The 27,368-nt window shown below is 46.5% G+C and overlaps 3 protein-coding genes across 4 annotated transcripts in view; 1 reads left to right on the top strand and 2 right to left on the bottom strand.

Annotated features, from left to right (window-relative positions):
• SHC3 (SHC adaptor protein 3) overlaps positions 1-21,771 on the top strand; it is a 171,638-nt gene extending 149,867 nt beyond the window's left edge. The window contains exon 12 of one of the 2 annotated variants that reach the window (XM_520118.9): positions 13,952-21,771. In XM_520118.9, the coding sequence (XP_520118.3) occupies positions 13,952-14,080 (129 nt within the window). In that variant the 3' untranslated portion in view covers positions 14,081-21,771. The remainder of the gene's footprint in view (positions 1-13,951) is intronic. The other variant, XM_009456850.5, reaches the window with a different exon arrangement.
• LOC104007918 (uncharacterized) lies at positions 19,359-20,018 on the bottom strand. Its single transcript, XM_054658250.1, has one exon. It carries the CDS (start codon positions 20,016-20,018, stop codon positions 19,359-19,361), a length of 660 nt encoding a protein of 219 aa, XP_054514225.1.
• A 756-nt stretch (positions 21,772-22,527) lies between the features above and the next one.
• Positions 22,528-26,437, bottom strand: S1PR3 (sphingosine-1-phosphate receptor 3). Its single transcript, XM_054658249.2, has one exon. It carries the CDS (start codon positions 26,334-26,336, stop codon positions 25,200-25,202), a length of 1,137 nt encoding a protein of 378 aa, XP_054514224.1. The 5' UTR covers positions 26,337-26,437; the 3' UTR covers positions 22,528-25,199.
• Between the last annotated feature and the right edge of the window lie 931 nt (positions 26,438-27,368).

Below are 27,368 nucleotides of genomic sequence, written 5' to 3' on the forward strand. Positions count from 1 at the left end.
TGACCATCCTGGCTAACACGGTGAAACCCCGTTTCTACTAAAAATACAAAAAATTAGCCGGGTGAGGTGGCAGGTGACTGTAGTCCCAGCTACTCGGGAGGCTGAGGCAGAATGGCGTGAACCTGGGGAGCAGAGCCTGCAGTGAGCCGAGATTGTGCCACTGCACTCCAGCCTGGGCGACAGCGAGACTCAGTCTCAAAAAAAAAAAAAAATCGGCATTTCACCCATCACTAGTTGTCCACTGTCAAAAACTTCAAAATCAAGCAAAATTAAAGAAATGAAAACACATGGGTAAATTTTAGCATCATGCTCACTTAATAACTGGTAAGGAAGTTTCCTCTCTTTTCTGTGTAAATACACAAATGACCAGGACAATGAGTCTAGCCCCAGGGGAACTCAGAGCTGTGTCCACAGCTTCTCTGCTCTTCTCTGACCAGGCTCTGAAGAAATTCTGACTGGGAACAATTTCCTACACATTTCCTGTTTGGTCACCACGGTCAGTTCTCTACCATTTTTTCATTTCTATTATCAAGAACAGACTTTGCTGACTCTTGGGCAACCTTGGAGGTGACAAGGGGCTTCTCAGTAGCTCGGAACTAGAAAAGGAAGTGAGATCCAGAAGCAACAGGGCCAGGGAAGACCAGGAGTCTCCTCCTTTCCCTGGACAAGGCTGGTCCAGAAAACCACAGGAGCATGGAAGAGAGGACTTGTCCAAGGGCCCAGGTGTGCAGGGATTCAAGGTCAGGCTCACTCTTCAGGTGGAAAGTGAGTGCTCGCCCAGGCAAAGGGGTTGCTTGTGGGCATGTAAGCCCTGGGCGGACAGGGTTCCAAGCTGGGCTCTTGGCATTTGTAAACCAAAAAATATCTGAGACAAATCTCAATCATTTCAGAAGTTTATTTAGCCAAAGTTAAGGACATGGCAGTGACACAGCCCCAGGAGATCCTGAGAGCATGTGCCCAGGGTGGTCAAGCTACAGCTTGATTTTATACATAAGATATTAATCCATACATGTAAGATGTACATTGGTTTGGTCTAGAAAGGCGGGACAATGTGAAGTAGGGGGCTTCCAGGTTGTAGGTGGATTCAAAGATTTTCTGATTGGCAATTGGTTGAAAGAGTTTATCTAAAGGCCTGGAATCATTAGAAGGGATTGTCCGGGTTAAGATAAGGGGTTGTGGAGACCAAGGTTTTACCATGCAGATGAAACCTCCAGGTAGCAGGCTTCAGAGAGAAAAGACTGTAGATGTTTCTTTTTCTTTTCTTTTTTTTTTTTTGAGATGTAGTTTCACTCTTGTCACCCAGGCTAGAGTGCAGTGGCACAATCTCAGCTCACTGCAACCTCCACCTCCTGGGTTCAAGCGATTCTCCTGCCTCAGCCTCCTGAGCAGCTGGATTACAGGCATGCACCACCATGCCCAGCTAATTTGGTGTGTGTGTGTGTATTTTTAGTGGAGATGAGGTTTCACCATGTTGGCCAGGCTGGTCTCGAACCCCTGACCTCAGGTGGTCCGCCTGCCTTGGCCTCCCAAAGTGCTGGGATTACAGGTGTGAGCCACTGTGCCCAGCCAATGTTTCTCATCAGACTTAAAAAGGTACCAGACTCTTACTTAATTCTCTCCTGGATAAAGGAAAAGACCTGGAAAGGGAAAGGGATTCTCTACAGAATACAGATTTTCCCCACAAGAGACAGCTTTGCAGGGCCATTTCAAAATATGTCAAAGACATATTGCCAAGGATATATATTTTAGGGTAAAATACTTTAATCTCTTTCAGGGCCTGCTATCTGTCATGTGATGCTATGCTAGAGTCAGGCTGGAATTGGGTGTCTTATTGCTACAGAAGTCTTAAGGTCTCTGTTTAAATGTTACTGCTGGTCAGTTGTGCCTGAATTCCAAAGGGAGGAAGATATAATGAGGCATGTCTGACCCCCACTTCCCATCATGGCCTGACCTAGTTTTTCAGGTTAACTTTGGAATGGCCTTGGCTGAGAGGATGGGTTCATTCTGATGGTTGGGAGGCTTCAAATTTTATTTTTAGTTTACACATTGCAGCCCTGGGGGCTGATGTGGGCCCAGCTCTGTGGCTCAGCCTTCAGGTTTGGGATGGACCTGGATCACATCTTAATTTCAAATGTAGGAGAGGCTTGGGCAGCATGTCTGTGTCTGGGACAGGTCTACATCACACCTGGGTTAGGCTGGATCCAGGCATGAACCTACAAGCCTGGAGGTGGGGTGGGGTCTCTCAGTGGATCCAGCAGAAGTGAGAAAGTGGGCAAAGGTCAGTCAGCCCCTGTGTGTGTGTGTATGTGTGTGTGCGTACGTGTGCGTGTGTGTGTGTGTGTGTGTGTGTGACCTGTTCCAGGATAACTCATGTTTTAATCACAAGATGTCCCCATCTGACGGCTTTGCCTCTTCTAGGAATGTGACCCTTTAGAAGGGGCAGATGTAATCATTTTGTCATTGATGGAGTGTCGTCATTAATGGAAAAATTTTAACCAGTATTTCTAACTGCCCACAGGGCAACTCCACTTACACGTTTCCCAGGCAATTGAAGTCCATGGCGTCTGCAGTGGAAGGTGTTGTCCCCACCTCCTCAGCCCCAGCTGCCCCTCCTGGGTTCCCCGCCACACCACACCTCTCTTCTCATACTCTGCATTCAGATGCTGAACAAAGTCCCCTAAATATCCCTGTAAGCTGCCTCTTCCTCCTGACCCACCTGGACTCCCAGTGACAGCCCCAGCCCACCCTGCAGGAGGCTCTGCTGATGTCCATTCCCTGCTCAGAATCCTTCTGGGATGCCATCACCTCCAGTGTAAGGTTAAACTGTGCAGTGTGGTTAAGAAAATAGGAATAGCAAATGTTCCCCAGCATGTCCTTGATGCCATGCACTGTACTAACTACTTCACTTGTATTAATCCTTTCATTCTGACAACGGTCCTGTGAAGCAGGACTCGCGATAGCCATCTTACAGAGAGGTCAGTAACTTGCTATAAGGAGTGTCATTAGCAGGTGGCAGGCCAAGTTGTGGCAGGTGCTCAAAACTGTCTTCTCACTTGTCACTGCACTGGACTGAGCAGGACAGGCAGTACTTAATAACGCACACAGGGAGTGGTGGAGTGCACCTGTAGTCCCAGCTACTCAGGAGGCTGAGGCAGGAGGATGGCTTGAGCCCAGGAGTTTGAGGCTGTAGTGAACTATGATCGTACCATTGCACTCCAGCCTGGGTGACAGAGTGAAACCCTGTTTCTAAATAAATAAATAAAAATAAACAAATCCATAAATAAATAAGATGCACAGGATGCTGCTTGTGCACCCAGGAGAGAAAGGGCTTCAAGGGTAATGGCTTGGGATGACCATGCCCTTTACACATCAGGGGAGCATCCTGAGAGGAGCTGTTTGTTTCTGATTGGACAATGAGAGGGGGCTGAGTGAACTGGGAAGGCATTGTTGCATTACAGGTAACTTACGAATCACACCCACAGCTGGAGCTGCTGTTCTAGGCCAGCCGTTAATCTAGCAGCTTCAGCATCAGAGAGCTTGCTTAGAAACGAGATCCTCAGCTCCCACCCCAGATCTGCTGAGTCAGGAACTCGGAATGGGGCCTGGATATGTGGGATGGAGATGAGGCAGTAGTCTGAACTTTCACAAGCCCTTCAGGGGCTAGAGTTGGGAACCACAGGTCTAGGCAACAGACCCTTTTAAAAATGAGGAAGGATATGTTAGGTAACTTGTCAGGCAAACAGAGCACATTAGCAGTAGAAACAGGATTTGAACTGATGACTTGTGATATCTTGGCCAGTGGTTTTTCTCTATGTAGTCATACCTTCTGATTCTGTTCTGCTGTCTATGGCCAGTTAAACACAGAAGTGGATCATCTAGATGCTTGGATGAATAAAATTTGAAAAATTAATTTCTACTGAATTTCTGGAAAGTATGTAAGAATAGATGGTAAAAGAAGTAGCCAGGAAGAAGTTCCACCTCCCCCAAGCCAAGCAGTTTTCTGGAGGTTGTGGCAGAGAAGAGAAACAGTAAGATTGGTTATGGCCTCAATGGCAGATTTGGGAAATCAGAATACGCTGCATATTTCTTAACGATTTTAATTTCCCACACTTTTGAGTTGCTTCTCAGGCTCCCAAGCATCCTTGGGCCTAAATAAACACAGCCTTTCTGAATGCATGGAGCTTGATTCCTTCCCACTGAGCTGCTGGCAGCTTTGATCTGTGGGATCTGATTTTCTTCTACTCTTAGAATTTCTCAGATGATTAAAAATATTGTAAGCAACTCAAAGAGACCTTGTTGATAAGGCTTATCAAGCTGGCCTCAGAGTTTATTCTGGGCTCCTGACTCCTGAAGGGCAATCAGCTCTCATGCTAAGATCAGGGTGGGCCTGAGGCCCCAGGTTGACCTCTCTCCCTGAGTGTTCGCTTCTCATAGAGGAAGCCTGCGCCTGCCCTCCCTTCCAAAGAAGGCAAGGCCAGGAGTGGCTGATTCACTCAAACCCATCACATGCCTGGAAAAACCTTCCAAGCTGTTTATGGTTGTTGTGAGACCTCAGTTCTTGTCTTCTTGATTTAGAAGAATTTGAGCAAAAGACAACACAGCAAGGGAGATGCAAAATAGTGCAATTTATTACAAAGGAGAAAGAATATTTTGAAAGTTAGGTGCAGAATAGACAGTACACCGTAAGAGAATTCAGGGCAGGCTTCGGGGTAAGGATGAGACAAATCCATAAATAAATAAGATGCACTTATTTTAAAGACGGGCACTAGGGGAGACTCCCTTTATGGGAGGCTTTCATGATTATTCATAAGGAGGTGTTGCTATAAGCATGTTCGGATGGTCCTCTGGGTGCACATGCGCAGTAGCTGTACATGCTTCTTCATAAGTCACATCTCATTAGCATCTTAAATCTCCACCCAGGGTTGTGTTTTTTTGCTATTATGATGAGCAAAGGGTCATTCTGAGGACAAGTAAATTTAAAGTGTGCATGCTTTCTAGAAGGGGAAATTCCTTACTGAAGATAGCTGTGCTTGAATTAGCTGGACTACAGTGTGAATGCTGAGGCTTATTGTGTTGACTGTACGTCCCACGGTTGCCACGTCCCAAAAACTTCCTTGACTACCTATCCCGCCGCAAAGCCACAGGTGACAGTGGCCAGACTGGTGGAGCAGGCTTTGAAGAAGGAAGTGGGAGGTCTGAGCTTTCCCCACTGTAGGAATTTCCCCCCTCCCCCAACCCTCCCTTCCTGCGCTGAAGTGTCCTTGAATCTCCTTCTAGGCTCCTGGAGCCCCGAGGGGACCGCCAAAGTGTTTAAATAGTGCCCGAGGCTCTTCAGGTTCCTGCCCTGGGTCTTGGCTAAGATCATGGTCCAGCCCTGTGGGGGGATGTGGGGTGGGGTGGAGTTCCCTGCTCAGCAAAATGAACTGAGGCCTCAGTTCTGTTTGCTGGAGGACCAGCTGACTTCTCTCATTGACATTGTGCCTTTGTTCGCTACGAAGGAAATATGGAAATTACGCAGCCCATTCAGTCACCTCTGGCTCGGGCAAGTCGTGTGACTTACCCATTCCGTGGAAGTTCTGAGTGGGAAAGACCACCCCGTAGTCTTGCTCTGGAAGCCCCCAGGGGCAGGCAGAGTCCTGAGAATGCTCCAGGGCCGACCTCCTCCCATTTTATTCCCAAGTCATATATCCTGGGTATCCAGGTAGGGCTGTGTGTGACAGAGTTGTTCCATGGCTAAAAAAGAAACGTCTTAGAGGGCAACACCAGGCAATTCGGAAGGAGCCCTCCAGCTCTCAAGGTTCAGATTCCTAGCACTGTGTTCTACTGGCCCCGAGGGGTGCCGGAAACCCTCAGTTTCCACCTGGTGCAGGACAGAGGAGCCTCACCTGGGATGGCCCAAGGCAGGTGAGCCCCAGCATCCAGGCAGGGTTCAGGGAGAGCCACTGCTCACTTTCCTGTGGTACTTCCTTCTCTCTGCCTGGTTTGCTTCTGGTTTGTGGGTTTTTACACAGGTTTCAGGTTAGTTTTGTGGGTCAGCCATGCTTTCCCAGAGGTGACCTGGGCCTAGGCCTTCCACTCTGTGAGCCAATCTGGTGCTGTCTTTGGTCACTGAGGTCATGGCTGTGGGGACATTGAGTGCGGTGGTGTTGGCCTCCCTACTCTGGCAGCTGAGTGAAGACTTCTTTGTGGTTTCTTGAGCAGTGACTCATCAAATGCTGTCCTGGAGGTTTCATGGAGATGGCACAGTTCCCAAGGTAGCCTGGGCTTTTCCCTGAGGCAGAAGGAGACTACCCCTCTATCCAGCTGCAGAGCTCCTGAAAAATCGTTTTTAAGGTAGAATTGGCAGTGATGATAGTCAATACTAACACGAGTGTACTTTCCATACAGTTGGAACAAAAGTTTCAAACCTGATTCTGCTAGAATATTAGTGTTCCAGAAGGGTGGTGCAACTGGCGGGCATCTCCTGTGTGGGCGCTGAAGCTCAGTGTGAAATGTCCCTGTGAGGTCAAACTGGGGCTGCAGCTCAGCAGATCCCTACAGCTCCCCTGGGCACCTCCCCAAGCCCTGAGTGTCCTCATGAGGCCCATGTGTGCCACCATAGGGCAGGAGGCTCTCCCCTGCATCCTTCCACCACTGGGCACTTTGGAGGATCACCAAGGTACCGCACCCAGTGGCAGAGCTCCACCCAGACACACAACCCTGCAAACAGACATTTGTGCCCAGCTTAGTCACTGCTGATAGAGGAGATGTGGAGAGTTGGTGAGGGGGACTCACCTGTGTCCCCTCCCCTATGCCTGTACATTCCACTCGCAACACCCACATACTGAGGTTGGCCTGCCCACTTTGCTCTCCTCCTGGGCCTGCATCTCCTACTGCACATGAGGGCGGTTTTGTGCCAGCCCCTGCAAGGGATTCTGTAAGGACGATTTATCCGTCTCATTCTGTTGCTGGTGATAGTTTAATGTCCCCCTAGATCCTGGCACCAGAAACTGTCCCTGTTTTGTCCTGCTTTGACTTGGACGTACGTCACAGCCAGAGGAGGAGCCCTCACCTTCCCACCAACCACCTGGGGACCTGAAGGAGGCCCAGAGGGAAGGATGAATATGACAAGTCAGACCTGCTGTTGTCCACAGACCACAGAGGCCCCCACACCCACAATGTGGCACAAAGGAGTCTGCCCCACAACTGGCACCCCACCTCCCTGCCCTGCTGCCTCTCACCCTCCACCTTCACCTCTCACCCCCACCCTTCCTATCTTCCACCTTCCAACCCCCTGTCACCTCTCCCTCTTTCACCCCTTAACCTGACCCCCACTCTCCTTACTTTTGGGCACTGGGGGTGATGCCTGCTGACCACAGGCCACACAGAGCTGAGTGTTCATTTCTGCCCTAGCCTAGGGAAGAAGCATATTTTAATTAAGCTGCTGTGAAACCTTGGGGATCTCTACCTAAAAACAATACACGTTTTTAACAGTAACGGTCTACAAAAATCAAATCAAAGAAGTAATTCCTTACTATGAACCATTCCAGAGGCTCCAAAGTGCCCTTGTTTTAGGAGTAGGAGATGTTGCTTTCATTTCTTTGTAAAACCTCACTTCCTCCAGCTTCTCTCCCTGAAAACCGAGTCCCACCCAGTGCTCTCAAGCTGAATATTCATTTATTATTTTTGTTTTTAAATAGACTTTATTTGATATTATTTAATAAATATTGTAAAGAACTGACACCTTGACAATATTGAGTATTCCTATCCATAAATATGAAATATCTCTTCATTTATTTAGTTCTTCTTTGATTTCTTTTATTGGACTTTTGTAGTTTTCCTCATATAGATCTCATAGGTATTTTGTTAGATTTATACCTATTTCATTTTCAGGGGTGCCAATGTAAATGGTATTGCATTTTAAATTTTAAATTCCACGTGTTCATTGCTGATATATAGGAAAGTGATTAACTTTTGTATATTTACCTTATGTCCTGCAACCTTACTATAATCACAATTAGTTCAAGGAGTTTTTCTTCTAGACAATCATGCCATCTGTGAACAAAGGCAGTTTCATTTTTTCCTTCCCAATCAGTATGCCTTTTTTTTCTTTTCTATCTTACTGTCTTACTTTTGGACACTGTAGGTGAGGCCTTCTGACCACAGGCCACACAGATTCAAGTGCGCACTTCTTCCCCAGCTTAGAGAAGAGGCATATATTAATTAAGCTGCCGTGAAACCTTAGAGACTTCTACCTAAAAATGGCAACACATTTTTAGCAATAATGGTTTACAAAAATGAAATCAAAAAAGAAATTCTATAGGTTTTCTTTGGAATATTAGGACTTCCAGTACGATATTGAAATGGAGTGGTGAGAGGGAATATCCTTGTCTTGTTCTTGATTTTTGAGTTCCTCAGTATCAGATATAATGTTAGCGGTAGGGTTTTTTTGTAGATATTCTTTTTTTTTTCTCTGAGACAGAGTCTTGCTCTGTCGCTCAGGCTGGAGTGCAGTGGCATGATCTCAGTTCACTGCAGCCTCCATCTCCCAGGTTCAAGCGATTTTCCTGCCTCGGCCTTCCAAGTAGCTGGGATTACAGGTACCCACCACGACGTCCGGCTAATTTTTGAATTTTTTTTGGTAGAGATGGGGTTACACTGTGTTGGCCAGGCTGATCTTAAACTCCTGACCTCAAATGATCCGCCTGCCTTGGCCTCCCAAAGTGCTGGGATTACAGGTATGAGCCACCATGCCCAGCCCATAGATATTCTTTATCAAGTTGAGGAATTTCCTCTCCTACTTTATCAAGAGGGTTTTCTTTAAAAAAAAAAAAAAAGAAAAGAAAAAAGAAAAAAAGAAAGAAAAAAACTACTTTATCAAGAGTTTTTTTTTTTTAATAACATTTTTAAATTACAGTTTAAGTTCTGGGATACCTGTGCAGAACATGCAGGTTTGTTACATAGGTATACACGTGCCATGATGGTTTGCTGTGCCTATCAACCCATCATCTACATTAGGTATTTCTCCTAATGCTATCCCTAGCCCCCCACCCCCTGACAGGCCCTGGTGTGTGATGTTCCCCTCCCTGTGTCCATGTGTTCTCATTGTTCAATTCCCACTTATGAGTGAGGGCATGTGGTGTTTGGTTTTCTGTTCCTGTGTTAGTTTGCTGAGAATGATGGTTTCCAGCTTCATCCATGTCCCTGCAAAGGACATGAACTCATCCTTTTTTTATGGCTGCATAGTATTCCATGGTGTATATGCCACATTTTCTTTATCCGGTCTATCATTGATGAGCATTTGGATTGGTTCCAAGTCTTTGCTAATGTGAACAGTGCTGCAATAAATGCACGTGTGCATGTGTCTTTTTAGTAGAATGATTTAAAATCCTTTGGGTATATACCGAGTAATGGAATTGCTGGGTCAAATGGTATTTCTGGTTCTAGATCTTTGAGGAATCACCACACTGTCTTCCACAATGTTTGAACTAATTTACACTCCCACCAACAGTGTAAAAGTGTTCCTATTTTTCCACATCCTCTCCAGCATCTGTTGTTTCCTGACTTTTTAATGATCACCACTCTAACTGGCATGAGATAGTATCTCATTGTGGTTTTGATTTGCATTTCTGTAATCACCACTGATGATGAGCTTCTTTTCATACGTTTGTTGGCTGAATAAATGTCTTCTTTTGAAAAGTGTCTGTTCATATCCTTTGGCCACTTTTTGATGGGGTTGTTTTTTTCATGTAACTTTGTTTAAGTTCTTTGTAGATTCTGGATATTAGCCCTTTGTCAGATGGGTAGATTGCAAAAATTTTCTCCCATTCTGTAGGTTACCTGTTCACTCTGATGATAGTTTCTTTTGCTGTGCAGAAGTTCTTTTGTTTAATTAGATCCCATTTGTCAATTTTGGCTTTTGTTGCCATTGCTTTTTGTATTTTAGTCATGAAGTCTTTGCCCATGCCTTTGTCCTGAATGTATTGCCTAGGTTTTCTTCTACGGTTTTTATGGTTTTAGGTCTTACATTTAAGTCTTTAATTCATCTTGAGTTAATTTTTATATAAGATGTAATAAAGGGGTCCAGTTTCTGTTTTCTGCATAGGGCTAGCCAGTTTTCCCAACACCATTTATTAAATAGTGAATCCTTTCCCCATTGCATGTTTCTGTCAGGTTTGTCAAAGATCAGATGGTAGTATATGTGTGGTGTTATTTCTGAGGCCTCTGTTTTATTCCATTGGTTTATATATCTGTTTCAGTACTAGTACCATGCTGTTTTGGTTACTGTAGCCTTGTAGTATAATTTGAAGTCAGGTAGTATGACGCCTCCAGCTTTGTTCTTTCTGCTTACAATTGTCTTGGCTATGTGGGCTCTTTTTTGGTTCCGTATGAAATTTAAAGTAGTTTTTTCTAATTCTATGAAGAAAGTCAATGGTAGCTTGATGGGGATAGCATTGAATCTATAAATTACTTTGGACAGTATGGCCATTTTCACGATATTGATTCTTCCTATCCATGAGCATGGAATGTGTTTCCATTGTTTGTGGAAAAAAAAGACCTTTTTTTTAAAGAAAAAATCTCTTGGTAAGATTTGTTGGATTTTGTCAAATGCTTTGTCTGCATCCATTGATATGCTCATGTGATTTTTCTTCTTTAACATGATGGATAAAAGCAATTGATTTCTGAATATTGGACCAACTTCGCATACCTGAAATAAATTCCACTTGGTTGTGGTGTATAATTCTTTTTATACATTGTTGGGTTCAATTTGCCAATATTTGTTGAGCATTTTTGCATCTATGTTCATAAGAGATATTGCACTATAGTTTTCTTTTAATATCTTTGTTTGGATTTGGTATTCAGGTAATGCTGGCTTCATAGAATGAGGAAGTATGTTCTCTGATTCTATCTTCTGAGAAAGATTGTAGGGAATTGAAATAAATTATTCCTTAAATGCTTGATGGAATTCACTAGTGAACCCATCTAGGCCTTGTGTTTTCTGTTTCAGAAGGTTATTAATTATTGGTTCAATTTCTTTAATACATATATGCCTATTCTCCTTGTTTATTTCTTCTTGTGTGAGTTTTGGCAAGTTGTGTCTTTCAAGGAATTTTTAAATTTAGATTATCAAATTTATGAGCATAGAGCCATCCATAATACAGATGTTCCTCAACCTAGGATGAGCTTACATCCCAATAAACCTATCATATGTTGGGAATATTGTAAACCAAATGCAAATAAGATCCTGATAAACTGGTCACAAAGTTGAATTCCGTTATTCCTGTATTTCTTTATTGTCTTCTTAATGTTCTTGGGATCTGTTGTGGGGTCCCCTCTTTTCTTTCTTATATTGATAATTTGGGTCTTATCATCTTTTTTTCTTAGCCTGGCTAGAGGTTTTTTGGGCCTTATCATCTTTTTTTCTTAGCCTGGCTAGAGGTTTATCAATTTTATTGATATTTTCAAAGAACAAGCTTTTGGTTTCATTTATTTTTTCTACTGATTTGCTGTTTTCAATTTATTGATTTCTGCCCTAATTTTTATCTATTATTTCTTTCCTCCTGCTTACTTTAGATTAATTTGTTCTTCTTTTTCTAGTTTCCTAAGGTGGAAGCTTAGATGATTAATTTTAGACTTTTCTTAATTTCTAGTATATGCACATTTTAGTCTCTTCTGTAGCCTGACTAGAATGAAGGCTTTCATCTTGATTTTTATTTCCTCTTTACGATGCACAGCCTCAACCAGTTGTCTGGGGTTAACATTCCATGTGTCTTCACTGTGGCAGAATCCTTGCAGGTGTGTCTGGAGTCTAAGTTTGTCCTGGCTGCCCAGTGGTTTTAATCAGCCATCAGAATTTCTAGTGCATAACGGGTGGGTCCACACAGAGAGTTCTGTTGGCTATAAGTTCTCTGGGCAGAAGCCAGACTTGAGTATTTATGGCAATGAAGTGAACTAGCCTCTCTATTTCCTTAGTCAGTAAATACATATATGTGTGTTTATGTTGGCCAGCCTGTATACTGAAATATGCTAACTGGTGGTTCTCAGCTTTGGCAGCATGTTGGAATCACTGGAGGAGCCTAAGACACTTGGTGTCCAGGCCCCACCCTGAGCTCCTTATGGAATTGGCCTGGGGCCTGGGCTGTGGCTACTAAAAGGTCCTCAGGAGTATTGGAGGTGAGACCACATTGAGACTATTGTCTCAGACACTTCCCTGCCCTAAATCACTCTTCACCCATTCCAGTTCACCCAGAACTTACGTGAGTGTCAGTCATTAAGGAATGAGAGTAAGGAGTCAATGTTAAGGCAACACCCCAATACTGGTCTCAAGCTGAGTTCCTGGGTGCCCCTGGCTTCCAAATAAGTATGCTTCTTGAGTTACTCAGGGGGTCTTTCTGGGGCAGGAATGCTGAGGAGCCCCAAGAGAATTAAACAACCTCAGTAGAAAGATGCTGGGAAGTCTTGCAAAAAGCTTCCTTTTGAACTTGCCCAACAGGTTACATCCTTAGTGAGGCTTAGTGCCCAACAATCAGGAGACCCTCTGGTCCTGAGAGCTCTTCTCCCTCTGGTGCTTACAGAGATGGGGGGAGAGGGTTCCTGCAGGGGGAAAACATTCTAATTTCAAAGTTTTTCTGTTCCTTCAGGTGCTAATTGGTAGAGCCATGAGCAGATGGTATGAACTTCTCAGAGCACCTTGGGTGGGGATTTCCAATAGGCACACCTGAAGTATAGATTTGGGATGGGAGCAGGATGGGGGTTGAAAGTCCAGAGGCTGATGTTTCTTTGGTAGGTTGATGGAGGGGGAGGGGCAAGAGTGGCCACATTAGTGGAAGCAGGAGTCACAATGAGAATTTGGGGAAAAGAGAATATTGGGGAAAACAGGAGAATGAACATTGCCTCAGGAGTCCCTGCAGGAGGGCGAGGAGAGCTGGGTGTCCCATGATAGGATGGGCTCCTGGAAACTCATCTGCACACACTGATGGAGAGGAGACCACTGCTAAGGCTGGAGAGCGAAGCCAGGGAATTCAGCTGACCCTCGAGCATAGCCACGAGGGTGGCCTGTGAGGGTGAATGGACCTAGCCAGGTGGCTGCTTTCTGCCCCCATCTCCCACTTATCAAACATGCAACTCCCAGGAGATTGTGTCCAGACCTCCTCGAAAGATTGCTCCTGACAGGCCCCACCCCACCTTTTTCAAGTGTGAGTGATATCTGTGAATGTGCCAGCTCAGAGTGGAGGCGGCTGATGGACCCCAGGGACCACAGTGCAGGCCAGCAAGCAGGGCAGAGTGTTCAACCTCCTCTCCCCTAACATGGCATTAAAAGTTTATGGGCAGGCTGTAGAATTGAAAGCCCAGGAACACGGAGCCTGTACCTCTGACCCAGCCTGGCTCACTCTCCAGTGGGGGAATGCAGGGGCAACAGGAGCTCCTCTGGGGAACTGTGAGGCTTGCCCCTGGTGGGTGCCCAGGATGTCTGGAGAGGAAGGAAGGCTGCCTGGAGGTGCTGGCATTGAGGTAGGGCCAGGCTCAGGTGGAAGACACTAATTCTGGGCCGGGAGATGTCCATGCAAAGGCCTAGAGGTGGGAGGGTCATGGGAGCCTGCAGAGCCCAGTTCAGGGCTATCCTGAGAGGGCCAGGGAGGGAGCAGGAGAGACAGGTGAGGTGACCTTGGTTGGTGAAGGTGGAGGAGGCCATGCCTATAGGACAGTGGGCTGGGACATTCCAGAGCTGAGTCCTAGGGGCCTGGGCTTATGGTTACTGAAAGGTCTTCAGGTAGTTTGGAGGTGAGCCCAACCAATGAAATGGATTGGCCATTGCTCTTTGCAGACAGCATCTCTAAAGTGGTGGAAGCCCCTTGTCCCCTCCTCCTTTCCTTCTGGGCCAGTTCAGATGGTCTGGCTGATTCTGAGCAAACCATGTTCTCTTTTTGCTGCCTGTGAGATGTGCTTAACCTTTCCTTTGCTTCATTCGTAGATCCGGACAAAGGACAGAGTCTTTGACAGTATCAGCCACCTCATCAACCACCACCTAGAAAGCAGCCTGCCCATTGTCTCTGCAGGGAGTGAGCTGTGTCTCCAGCAGCCAGTGGAGAGGAAGCAGTGACCTGGCCAGCACTGCTCCCAGCACTGCGCACCAGGTCAGGAGGACCTGGAGTGGACTAGAATCAGGGCTGCTGGAACTGGGACAGCTGCCTGTGGCTCAGAGCCTTCTTCAAAAGCTTCAAAAGGAAGGCTTCCTTTAAGGTCAAGTTTCATAAACTTGGTTCTGAATTTCTCATATGCATATTAAAGGTGTACATACCTATACATCCTGTACAAATTATCCCTCTATATTTATATTTTTTAAGACTAAGAAAGATGTAAGACTAATGTTCTGTGCTATATGTTTTTAATGGAAAAAAAAAAAGTTTAACTGTAGTTGTCCAGGCAAAAATTTAATTCAACTGACCCATCCCACCGGGAAATGCCACTAGGAAGGTGTAGCCTGCAGTTTTACCTAATAAGCACAACTGGAGGGGAATAGAAACACAGAATTGTGAGGGAATCGCAAGGCATGCTGCTCAGAGCATGCCTAGCCCTGCACTGAAAGCTATGAGATACTGGTTCTGAGGCATGGCTGTGCTTGCTGGTGGGAGCGGGCATCCTCCCTTGGCCTCCCTGGGACACCTCCTGTGCTCCCTGCACTGCACTCCACGTGCCTGGCGTGTCCAGCACCACACAACTCGCTGCAGCTTCACTAAAGAACAGGTGGCACTCCAGCTTCTCCGGGTCCTGCTGAGCACAGGGCCCCGCCACCCTTGACCCCAGTTGTGCGAGGAGTACTTGGGAATTCATTTCATGCCAAAATGGCACAAAATAAGCTTCACCAACCAAGATTTTGATTGACAAGTGCTTCCCTGTTCTCATGTATCTAATGCTAAAATGGGTATTTGTAGAAGGGTGGTCGGGGCAAATTCCTGGTTTGTGTCTCCCTCTAGTCAGCGGTTGACTACAGGCTGCTTATGGTAGTTGCTAGTAAAGTCCCCCGCCCGCCTTATACAATAGGGGAGAAGCCTGTGTGACAGCAAGAGCAGGCACCCATCCCAGAGCTCAGTCCCGAAGACTCAGGTATTGAGGCTTCTGGGGCTGCATGTGCCAGAAACCCAGGAGTCACTGGAATCCATTTGAGGTACTGCCTCTGGCATGAGGGATGGGGGAAAGGCCTGCTGTCCCAACAACAAGGTTTCTCAGTTGCTGCAGGGAAGAGCATGTGCCTGCCCCCACTCTTTGTCTTGACTCCCTTTCTTCCAGGTAAAATACTGTCATTTCCTGAGGAGTCATTTGGTGTTAGAAAGCTGGCAATGTTTATACCTTTCAAATACTATCTGGGCTGAGACTGCCCTGTGATTTTCACAGATGCCCTTTAAAGAATAGATGGATCCATTTGCTTGCTGGCAGCTTGGCTCTCGTTCTGGTGAGACCCCACAGGGTACAGCACCCTGTAGGGTACGGGTCAGCAGAACAGAAAGACACACTAAACACGCTTAGAGTTGGATAGTGATAAATCTCATCCTGTAAGGAGAGTTATGAGGAGACTGAAAAATCTGGCAGATAATAATACTGCTAAGTTCTAATGCCAATGGTATGAGCCCCATTTCTGCCTTGGGGTGTGCGTGTGGCCAGATGGAAGGACAGGTTAGAGCTAACCAGTGAGGATGAGTCAGGGCAGGCCCCAGCCTTCATACATGACCTTCTAGGGAGTCTTTGCCTTTGAGGGTCCAATGAATTTGAGATGACAGTGAAGTCAGTGTTCTAGAATGTTCTGCAGTGGATTGAAACTCTGGAGACTCTGACACTACTGTAGACTGCACTGCTGTTTCCTGAAATGGTTTTGGCTTCAGGCATCATGTGGATACTCTGCTTAGTAATCCAGAAGCAGATGGCTCCACGGGGATGCTGGCAGCAGCTGCATCAGGCTCCTGCCCCAAGACAGCATAGACTTGGGTGCTCTGAGAGCTGCCCTGCACGTCTGTCCTCTGGGAGGCTGGGAGCCCTGGAGAGACACACACAGCTCTGACCCACCTGTGCACGAATGTGCACCACATAGAAAAATGTGCGAAATGACCTTCTTTCAACATTCATGCATTCCCCACTTGTGAAAGGTCAAAATGCTATTATAACATTCAGGGACAATAGCAAAGTAGGAAATGCAAGTTAGGAGCTGTGAATGCTGTAACATTTGATTTACTTTATTTTTCTCTTGGGGGGACTTGAATGGTAACCTGCAGCTTTAGTAACTCTTGCTGTGAAGTCAGTGTCTAGTTCGATGGTGATAGAAAATATATATAATATTTTTTGCATGAGAATCAATTTAGGAAATTTAAAGTATTGGAGTCGAATTTTTTCTTTTTAATATTAATTCAAAATATACATTTTTAAGCTCAGATTATATATTGGTTACACTAGAATAGTGCCAGTGAAGTGAGCAGGCTTCAGACATAGCAGATGGCAGCGATTTTCTAATCTTTGTTCCCTCCCATTTGTAAAGTGGGTTAGAGCACACATTAGTTATCCTAACTCTTCCCTCCAGCACTGTGTGGTGGGCCATTCCTGTCAGCATCACAGACACATGGGGAAACTGAGGCTGGGGCTGGTGCCACACCTTGCTGGAGGCCATGTTGTCATCTGGCTGCAGAGCTCTTCTGCTCACTCACCCTTTCCTGAGCCCTGCTATGTGCCAGCCTGTGCTTTGAGCTCAGGATTCCAAGGCAAAAGCAATGGAGGCTCCTCCCTGTCTAGCCTGGGCCCCTCTTCCCCACACTTTCTCAGGCCACATCTCTGCCTGGGCAGGGCAGGGAAGCTGAACAATGAACGCAGCGGGAATGGCATTAGGCCTTGCGTTCCAGGGCCTCAGGCTTCCAGGGCACAGTCGCTGCTGCTGTGCTGGGCCACCCTGGTCCTGCAGAGTGCACGTGGGCCCTGCTGCCCCTCCAATGGGCACCCCCAACACTTAACCCCAAACTCTATGTCTTCTGGGAGTACAAGGTGGGGGCCAGCAGTCCTAAAACGGCCCCTCTGCCCTTACCGAGTGGCCCTAGAGACCCCCACCCACCTCCCCTAACCCCACGAATGAATCAGCTGTGCTTCAAATGACATCTCTGTCCCACGGAGGCCGGCTGGGCCTCTCATGGGGGTGCTCATTGTGGTTTAAGTCAGCTTTGATTCTTGACCTCCAAGGCTGCCTCTGAGTAGCTAACTGGAGAATCGGGTGGGGAGGTGAAAAACACCGCAGTCAAATGACTCAATCTTTAATCCTGTGCTTAAGACACCACTGTTGCTGTTTTTTATATTTGAAGCACCCAAAGACTGGGCGTCCGCTCAGCCTTGATGAGCGAGCGGCTATTTTGTCAGGCCATCTATGATGTTGGGATAATGGACAAAGGCCTGATTGGGCCATATATGGCCTTCTTTAGGGCCTCCTGGAGGTGGAGGAAGTTGTGGGTAATTTCTAATAAAGACAGGAAATGACAAGCCATGTGTGTACGTAAAGGCCTAACTTAAAAGGAAGGACAGGCCCAGGGGAGGGTGGACCCTAAAGGGCCCATGTGCCAGGGGAACAGTGGACATGTGTGTCCAGCCCAACTTCCATGCCTGGTGCTGGGATTCTGAAGGTGGCCCCCAGCTCCCAAAATAAAGCTTTCCTTTTCAGTAGCGTCCGACACTTGGGTAGCTTCTTTCTATAAGCAGTGCTTGAAGATGGACGTCTGGGTCCTCATTTCCTCCAAACTGGCTGCCACCTGAAGGCAGTCACACATTTCTTTTCTGTTGGGCTGAGCTGGGCAGAAGCCTCAGACTATAGGCCTTTCCAGGGCAGAGGCAATGCGGGCCACGAGTAGATACCTCCATCCAGCCTCCACCCTGGCACACCCAGAACGGCGTGGACTCAGGCGGGTTGCTGGATTTCTCTGAGCCTTGGCGTGCTCTACACTACAGGGCTATACATGTTCCCAGCTTGAGGGCGTGCTGGGGATCCACAAATATATGAAACATATAAGCGCAATGATTTTCTAAAATTGTGCATTCCCAGCGTGCCCATTGGTTCTCTCTCGCTGGCCCAACTTTGCATGCTGTCCATAAATCCCTTTCTGTGGACGGTGACAGTAGGATTGGGAGTGAGTGGGAAGATTGTGGAAAGATTGCAAAGAGGTCATTGCAGGACTCAGACAGACCTTGCAGTGGGTTTCAGAGTAATACTCAGGTTCTCCCGTGGAACTTTCAAAGCTGGCTCTAAGAAAGATGAAGAGGACAAACCCACTCCTGGACATAGTGCCAACCTAGAACTGTCAGCTCCACACAGGATCACAGGGAAGGGAGCTTGGTAAGACAGCCCAGTAGAGGGCCCTGCTTTTCAGAAGAGGAAACTGGAGCCATGCAAGGGGCTGGGGATCAACTTAGGAAAGAGCACAGGACTCACAGTCCTGGGCCTGCACGTAAAGCTAGCCCCCTGCCCCATGGAAATGGCAAGCAGTGCTTCCCTCCAGGGGTTCTACATCTGTGCTCCATCTCAAAATGCATAAAAGCCTGAGTCATTCAGATGGGAGAGACAGTGTTTCTATTTCCTCTTAGTTGGGGTTCCTCCAGAAGGAGACCCTGAGAGAGGACTTGAGGGTATGTAGTTTATGTGAGTGAAGATCCCGGAAGTAGGGAGAGAAGGAAGCTGATGAGGAAGGCGTGCATTATCAAGTAAGTTACCGTCATGTGCACAACTGGAGCTGAATCCCACTGGGGAACCCCGAGAGACAGAGCTGACACCCCAGAGTTCACCCAGCAAGGCGGGGAGACAGCTGGGGTATTTATTCACCAAGTCTATCACTTATGAAAGGCTGTTTCTGGAAACAATTTCTGACTGGCCCTGCACACACCTGAGCTTACTTCCTAAGCCGGGGATGTCCCTGAGCTGAGACAGGCGTTCGTGACAAGCAGACTTGGAGTGGAAGGCAGGCATCAGAACCACCCTGTGAGCTGGTTCAGACAAAGATTGCAGGCCCTTCCACCACCCCCTGGCCCCGCCAAGTTCCTGACTCCCTAGGTCTGGAGTGGGGCCCGGGAATTTGCATTTCAAAAAATCTCGAGGTGATGCTGGTGCAGCTGCTCTGAAGTCTTGACTTTGAGAACCACTCACTAGTGAGAGTTTCCAGCCCTTACCTGTCTCTTATTGATGGCTTTCCCCCCTCTAATTTATAATTATGTTTTCACACCACTTCATGTCACAGATCCCAGGGTCCGTGCTGTGAATTTAAAAGTGGAGAATTAATAAGCATTTATAACTCCATGCAACCATTGCTGGCAGCTTAAATGCCATCTGCCAGCCACAATTTATTTATAATGGGGTTTATACATATTTATAAGTTTGCAAGCAACAAATGCACAGTTTTAAAACTGGCATATTTTATAACAGCCAGAAAAATTGCAACTTTATACCAGGACTTGTGAATGTGAATTGCATATGTATATACATATACGCATATACTTACATTGATTAAACCTGGATCTGCATCTCTGTACACACGCAGATTGGCTCTGTGTTGTGCACCTTGGGACTCCTCCCTGGGCTTTGGTTTTACAGCTAAGTAGGAAGTCAAACAAACGTGAAGAATTTGGGAATTGGCAGGCTGTGGCATCAGCCATGGAGGATGGTCCTGGATGCTGTAGGATGTGGGATCCAGCACAAAGAGAACAAGAACAGGACATGAGGACCACAGGGGTTGGGGGAACCCACTGTGGGAAATGACAGAGAAGCCAGCGGGGGAAGACAAAGAAAGAAGAAGGTGGAGGCAGAATAAAGGTGAGAAGACGGGAAGGGGAGGATAAAACAAGTCTAGATTTAGATCTTCCTTCATGCAGCCATGCATAGCTGTCTGACGCCAGCAGGGAAGGAGGAGAAAGGGAAGGTGTGGTGGAGGAGGCTGCGCTCGTGATGTCATGCTTTCGTGTATTCCCAGGTGCAGCTGCATATACTTGGCACAGTTTCTTGGGATTTCTAGCCAGCTTCTTGGCCTCATTTGTGCATTAGTTAATATGTGGCCGGCCCTGTACTGGGATGGTGGGATAGAGAAGTGAATGTATGAGGCCTCTGCCTGAGTTTATAACCTAGAAAGAAATAAAGACACACACACACACAAAGGTGTTGGAGTGTGACAAGCCTTAAGGTACCCGTGTGTCCAGGTAAACTAGAACCAGCAAGGGTGGAGTGCCCAGGTCAGTCTGGGGACTCTGGAGGCTTCGCACTGCAGGCGTCAGATACTGAGTGTTAGTGGCATGGAGAAGAGTGTGGAAGGCTCAGGATGGGGGTGGACAGCCTGGAGTTGTCACTCTCAGTAGAGATGCTAGAAGGGGCGGGAGGTGATCCCAGCCTCCCTTCTTTCCTCCTCCTGGCTGTCACAGATGCTCTGAATTGATGAATCCTTCAGGCCAAAAACACACAGGCTCCTTCCCTAGGTCTGGAAAAACGGTTCTTGCTGAAAAAGCACCAGGAATAAAATCTCATACAATTTTAGGTGTCTATTTTGTTGTCTCACCTTGAAATACTGCAGACAGAAAAACATGCACATGGGGAGCTGTGGTCCTGAGCTTTGAGGTAATGAATTCCCACTCATGTGATCATTTTTACCATAACCAAAGTTTCTAACCATCAAAATCAAGTGACAATTAAAACAGGCATTAATGGATAAATCTGTCTTTAAATATTAATGGGGTTAATTTTGTTAACAACTATGTGTTGGTTGCAAGTGGAATGTTCTCTGTTCATTTGACTTTTGAATATAACTTGTTCCAGAATATTGTAAAATTAAGTATGTGAATGTTTCTTTGTATTCAGAATTAAACATTTGGTGTTAAAATCCCAGGATTAGGAGACAACTCCATGTAAATTTAATGTGTAATAATAAGATAATAACTTTTTAAAAAGCATTTGGATGGCAAATTATACATACTGACAAATGAATATTATCTGAAAGTTGTTTTGTTTCCATTAACTTTTGTGAAACAAAAAGAATTACTGTAACAGTCTATGTCTTGGCATATTGCCAATTCACCACTTTCTACTTTGTGCTGGAACAGAACTGGCTTTTTTGACATCCCTGAGGAGTGGAAATGCAAAACGAATTTCAAGTTCTCTAATCTTTGTTCTATGACAAATGAAAAAACCTAAGTTACCTGGTCAGTGTTTTGGAAATTTGACAACACAGCAGGTGAAGAGAATTAGCTTAAATTCCCTCCTCCCTTTCGATAAATCCACAGGGATTCCTTCACTCTGTCAGGAAATGGTGTGGTTTCCAAGCATGAGCCCTTCATGATCTGTCTGGTGCATTTCTGTGCTCCTGGGATCGCCAAGTGCAGGCACGGCATCGCATCCCCAGGTGTCATCCTGTGACCCAGGAGGGGAAGATGACACACCCAATTTAGGTAATGCTGCACTTCTTGTTATAATTGGTTATTGGAAAATGTGCCTTTATTATCGGAACAGTGGTGTGCGCATTTCTGATTATGGAGCTAACTTTTGGGTATCTGACTTAGATACTAAAAACATTTGGGTGTTGCGGTTTTGCACTTGTAGATACAACTTAAAAGCATGAAACTGGTGATTTAATTAGATGTTTTCTATAAAATGCACCTTGTTACATTTCTGTGAAAGGGTCTTACCAGCGTGGAATAACTGGCTCAAGGGTTGAGAGAAACAACCATTTTCTAAACAGTTAATTGTTTAAAGGACTATACATGTAAGTCTGCAGGCAATAAAGGCTGTTGTGAAAAGTATCTTTCATTTGGATGATGGATTTTGTATTGCCTCACAAAAGAGAGGAGGGGAGCTTGAAACTTTTCTCTAAGAAGTAGGTATTTTCAGTGATTCCCTGGGGGACTGCTTAAAAAACAGTCACAACAAAGCCTCGTCCCATTCATCAAGGCTGCGGAATGAAAATGCATCCAGGCAGATGTACTCCTAGAGGACTCACCTTACTAGCTCTGGGGCGGGCAGCTGCGTCCTCACTTGCGTTGGGACATTTCATCATGAGTTGTAACAAGCATCGCTACCAGAACAGTTATGCCAAGCACTGGCCTCCTCTTTACATAGCAAGTGGGACAGAGAGGCTAAAATGGACCGTTTGTGTGGGAGAAAGCTAGTGTGCAAAGGTTGGCTCTGACCTATTCTCTCCTGCTGCATAAACAACAGCAAATGGGGCAGGACAAGAGGTCCCATGTCTTTGAGCTGCACTTTTATTACCATGGATCTTAGAAATTTCTCCCTATCAAAAGACCATTCTCAAAATAGTATGACCTACCAAAATTGGTGTAAATAGCACCCAAGGCACAGAAGCTTCATTAAAATACCACCTATGATAGTGGGTAAGAAGAAAGGGGAAAGGTTATTTGGGGTTCTGAATGTGGTTTAATTCCTGAAACGCTGAGAAACACAGGTGGGTAGCAAGCCTGCAACAATAGTGTGCACCCCTACAGTGGGGAGGGCACCCGGTGAAAACGATAAAACAATCCCATCACACGGACTACGAAGAGTGGGTTTCCACAAAGGCTTTTGGTTTTATTATTATTATTTTTAACAAACATACATTGGAAATAGTAAATGTTTCTAATTGAAAAGAGACCTAATGCATAGTTTCTCTGCAGCATAGAAGACCACCTGTTTCCAAACTTCAAGGTTAGGGCTTTGAAACATTCGCTGCTAAATTATCTCCAGCTGGCTAGCTAGTTAGGCATATTGGTGCACATTGGTATCAAAGGTGATTATTTTTTGCATTTAGCAAATGAGCGCTATTACTTTTTTGATGTATTTTTAATTCAGATTGCTCAAAAGTCTTGTTATTTCAAGGAAGCCTTATGTCATACCACAAATATTGATACCTCCTAGTGGAAATGGTGGCTGTGGGCTCCCTAGTAGAGTTAATGGATGAAGGCTGAGACACTTAGATACTGGGGACATCAGGGTTATGGAGCAAAGTGTTATGAACAATAGCTACAGAGAGCTCCAAGGCTCCCAAAGCAACTCATAACTATAACACAGATAAAGTTTCAAAGTCATTTCATCACCTATGTGAAAATGCAATACTGAATGTTTTGGCTCTCTGATGCATTTTGTTGTTGTTTTATTTATTATTATTTTTTTTTTTTTGAGACAGAGGGTCGCTCTGTCACCCAGGCTGGAGTGCAGTGGTGCGATCTCGGCTCACTGCAATCTCCGCCTCCCGGGTTTGAGCAACTCTCCAGCCTCAGCCTCCCGAGTAGCTGGGACTACAGGCACACGCTATCGCATCCAGCTAATTTTTGTATTTTTAGTAGAAACAGGATTTCACCATGTTGGCCAGGCTGGTCACAAACTCCTGACCTCAGGTGATCCACCCGCCTCAGCCTCCCAAAGTGCTGGGATTACAGGTGTGAGCCACTGCGCCCAGCCTGTTGTTGTTTTCTTAATCCAGTACTTTAACGTTTTACTGTCCTAGAAATGCCCTGGGTTTTCTCATGCTATTTCATAAGAGAATATGCTACTTTTCATTGATGTCAAGAAGGCAACAGAAATGCTCCTGGGGAAGATCTCCTTACAAATAGGTTTCATCTCATCAGTAACAAAAATTAGAAAAGCCTTTGGTCAGCCCATGGAGGTGAGTTACTCTGAACCTACGAAAATGTCTCTTTATAAGAGCAAATTGCATCAGATGACAAAACAGGAATCAATTTCTCTTAGAAAAAGTTAGTAATGTGTTAAGACTACTCTTTTAGGTTTTATTCAGGCAAATGCTCACTGAACCTAAAATACTTTAGGGGACTCTGATGGGAGGTTCCTTTGAACGCTGGTTGGTTTTGTCCTTGTTTTTAAAGAGAACTCAACACAGCAACTGTGTGTTTATGAAATTTCTACAAACGTGTTCACTTTTCTTTCCATCTATTTGTATAACACGTACAATCCTTGGGGAAGAGCATGTACAAAAATGTCTTCTAAGTAATCCCTTTACAAGGTAAACAGACTGCTACGGGTTCAACTTATGTTGAAAAGTAAAATTACAGCATCACATAGGTATTATTACATTACTCTGAAGAATGCATAAACTGCCAGATCACATTTTCTAACCTGAAAATTAAACTTCTTTCACTGATAGTCACAATCAGTGCCAGCTTTCAGGACGCTGTGAAACTGCCGGTGGCCACAGCTACTTAGCTGTGATGCCACAGGGGATTACTGACTTGCTGCTTTTCTAATATAAAAACAAACTCAACATAGAATCAAAGTGCTGTCTTGTGAATCTCTGCTCATTTCCTGGACAGCTTCCATTTCCTGAAGCAGACCCCTGCCCCACTGGCGTGGGAAGGTGAGCCAGGCCAGCCGTCCGCTTCTGCTTCTCCTTCATAGGCTCTTTCTTTGGCCCATCTGGGGGCACAAGCTCCTGGGTGATCTTGGCTGGCTCTTCTGTAATTTGCAGAAACCTGAAAACCATCACATAATTGGGCTTTGGAATATGATTAAAATTACGCAGGGACAAATGACTGAAAGGACAGGACACAGGGCTGGTGTGGGTCAGACCCACACATCTGGGGCCAGCCTTGGACAAGCCTTTTTGGGGAATTTGAACTTTTAAAACTTGGTTAACATGAGATTCATGTCAGTCTAAGGAGACCAGGGATGGCATGTCCACCTAGTTCAAAACAATGTCCTTGTACTGGGGGTTCAGTCTGAACCCACTTGTATAACCTGTTACCTGTGTGTTGTATGGAGATTCTATGTAGGTACCACATGGCAAACACCTGCAACACAAATTCTGTGTAACATAGAGATGTACGAATATACAAGCATCCATTCTACGCACAGGAAATGTAGTGTAAAATCATCAAAACACCATTCAGAGGCACACGGAGAATCACACAGCATTGTGTGGCCCACGACCTTCCCTCTCTGTGAACAACAGGGAGGGTGTCTAGGATGCAGCAGAAGGCAGTGGATGATGTCAGCAGCTTAGTACATCTGAAAGACTCTGGAGCCCAAAGTGGACAAGGCACGTTGTTTACACTGAAACGGGGTGGTGATTCCTTGGGCCCCCTCTGTAAGAGACATCCACACTGGGCAGGCTGTTGGTCAAAGTAAGGTAGATCTCCCGAGTCACAGCTCTCGAGGGGCTCCTGTGGAAGCGACGCATGCAATAAATAAGAACACAGCCGCAGAGCAGGGCTCATGGAGACGATCAGTTGCAGAAGATCCCATTCTGAAGTGCTGCGTTCTTGTCCATGATGCAGGATGAGGGGGCTGTGTGGGGCAGGTCTTCCTTGACCTTCGGAGAGTGGCTGCTATTGTTGCTGCTGCTTGATTTACTTCTGCTTGGGTCGAGCGCAGGCTGGATGGGTGAGGCGCGGGCCCCCCGTCCCCTGACCAGGCAGTTGCAGACCAGACGGAAGAAGGCCCGCCGCATCTCCTTGCTGGCCAGCGTGTAGATGACCGGGTTCATGGCCGAGTTGAGCACAGCCAACACGATGAACCACTGAGCCTTGAAGAGGACGGGGCACGCCTGCACCCTGCAGGCCACATCAATGAGGAAGAGGATGAAGAGTGGGGACCAGCAGGCGATGAACACGCTCACCACAATCACCACGGTCCGCAGCAGTGCCATGGACCGCTCTGAGTTGTTGTGGTTGGCCACCTTACGGCTGCTGGACTTCACCAGGAAGTAGATGCGTGCGTAGAGGATCACGATGGTCACCAGGATGGCCGTGAAGATGCTGATGCAGAAGGCAATGTACTTCTTGGAGTAGAGGGGCAGGATGGTAGAGCAGTCAGGGAGATTGTGCAGGCAGTTCCAGCCCAGAATGGGCAGGGCGCCCAGCGTGAAGGCAATGAGCCAGCACATCCCGATCAGGAGGAAGACGCGGTGCCTCTTGTTGGCGTCGTAAGGCCTCATTTTGATCATTGTCAAGTGCCGCTCGATGGCGATGGCCAGTAAGCTGCAGGTGGACGCCCCAAGGGCCACGAACATACTGCCCTCCCTGAGGAACCAGACCGTGGGAGACAGGCTGAACGTCTTCTTGCCAGACATCAGAATGTTGACCTTGTAAGCGATGCCGGCCAGCAGGTCGCAGAGAGCCAGGTTGCCAATGAAAAAGTACATGCGGTTGTGAAATTTATTGTTTTTCCAGATGGCAATCAAAACCATCAGGTTCTCCAAGACGATGAAGCTGCAGATGACCAAGAAGAGCACGGTGGTGAGCGTGCTGCCCTCGGAGGCCTCCTTCAGCCTGCCCGCCAACTTCCCCACGTACTGGTAATGCTCCCGCAGGGTCTCGTTCCCCCGCACCGGCTGGAGACGCGGCGGGAGGGCAGTTGCCATCACTTGGCATTCACAGACGATTAGCTCCAAAATCCACGAGAGGGCGCCCCAGGAACATTCATTTCAAAGGGAAGCGGGGCTGAGGTTCCGGCTTCAGTCAGCAAGGCGTGCAGGCCAGACTCCAGCGAGGGCGTTGAAAAAGGGCTCCTGCCAACAGATAAAAAGAGGGAGCGACCATTGATAAAACGATCGCCGCCTACGGGGCCACGGCAACGCTGTTGGAGAAAGGCATGAAAAACGTGGAAGTACTGGGATGGCTAGCCACGTCAGGCTGCAGAGAGGGTCTTTAGACACAGGCTAAATTCCTAAGTGATTGGGGGACACCATGGGAAGCGATTTGGTGTCTGGAGTTGCCGGGAAGGGAAATTCAGTGCATGAATTATTGAATCCTGTAACAAAGATACACAGACCCAAGTACAGCTTACATCTGGAAATCTCCAGGAACTAGAAAATGCTAACTAGTCCTCATCTAGGGCATGGGAGCTGGTGACCCATTATCCCAGTTACTCAGGGAAAAGCAGGATTTTCTCAGGACCAAAAAGCAGGATGGAATCTGAATGATGCCGGCTCAATTTCTAAAACCTCCCTGGTGAGTTTTACAGTGACATCGTGGGAAGCTCCCGCACTTCCCAGATGGCGTCCCCTGGATCCAGGCCCAGAAATCAGGTCTGTATGGGCTGTAGGTCGGCCTGGCAGAGAGCCCTGAGGCCTGACCATGCAGCCATCGAGGGACCAACAGTGCATGTCTGAGCAGTGCCCATGCAGACACCGCACTCGTGAGCAGTGAGTCCAGAGCCCAGCGAAGACAGAACATCAACCTGCAAAAACGGGACCCAAGTCTACAGATGATAAAGGAAGGACAGGAAAGCAGTGACAATCACACTGAGTCTGGCTTGAAATTCAGAGACCTGAATATCAAATAGAGCATGGGTGCATGTGAGCCAACAGAAAAGTGGCACATTTGGGAACACTGCGAGAGAGGGAAAGTGGTGAGTGAAGGCCTCAATGGATTCTGAATTCCAAACTCTTCCC

Source organism: Pan troglodytes, chromosome 11 (genome assembly GCF_028858775.2).
Source record: "Pan troglodytes isolate AG18354 chromosome 11, NHGRI_mPanTro3-v2.0_pri, whole genome shotgun sequence".
In the NCBI taxonomy this organism is placed as follows: Eukaryota; Metazoa; Chordata; class Mammalia; order Primates; family Hominidae; genus Pan; species Pan troglodytes.

Coding starts and splice junctions, on each gene's coding strand:
- S1PR3 (XM_054658249.2), bottom strand. CDS start 26,336: ATGGCAACTGCCCTCCCGCCGCGTCTCCAGCCGGTGCGGGGGAACGAG.
- LOC104007918 (XM_054658250.1), bottom strand. CDS start 20,018: ATGAGGCCAAGAAGCTGGCTAGAAATCCCAAGAAACTGTGCCAAGTAT.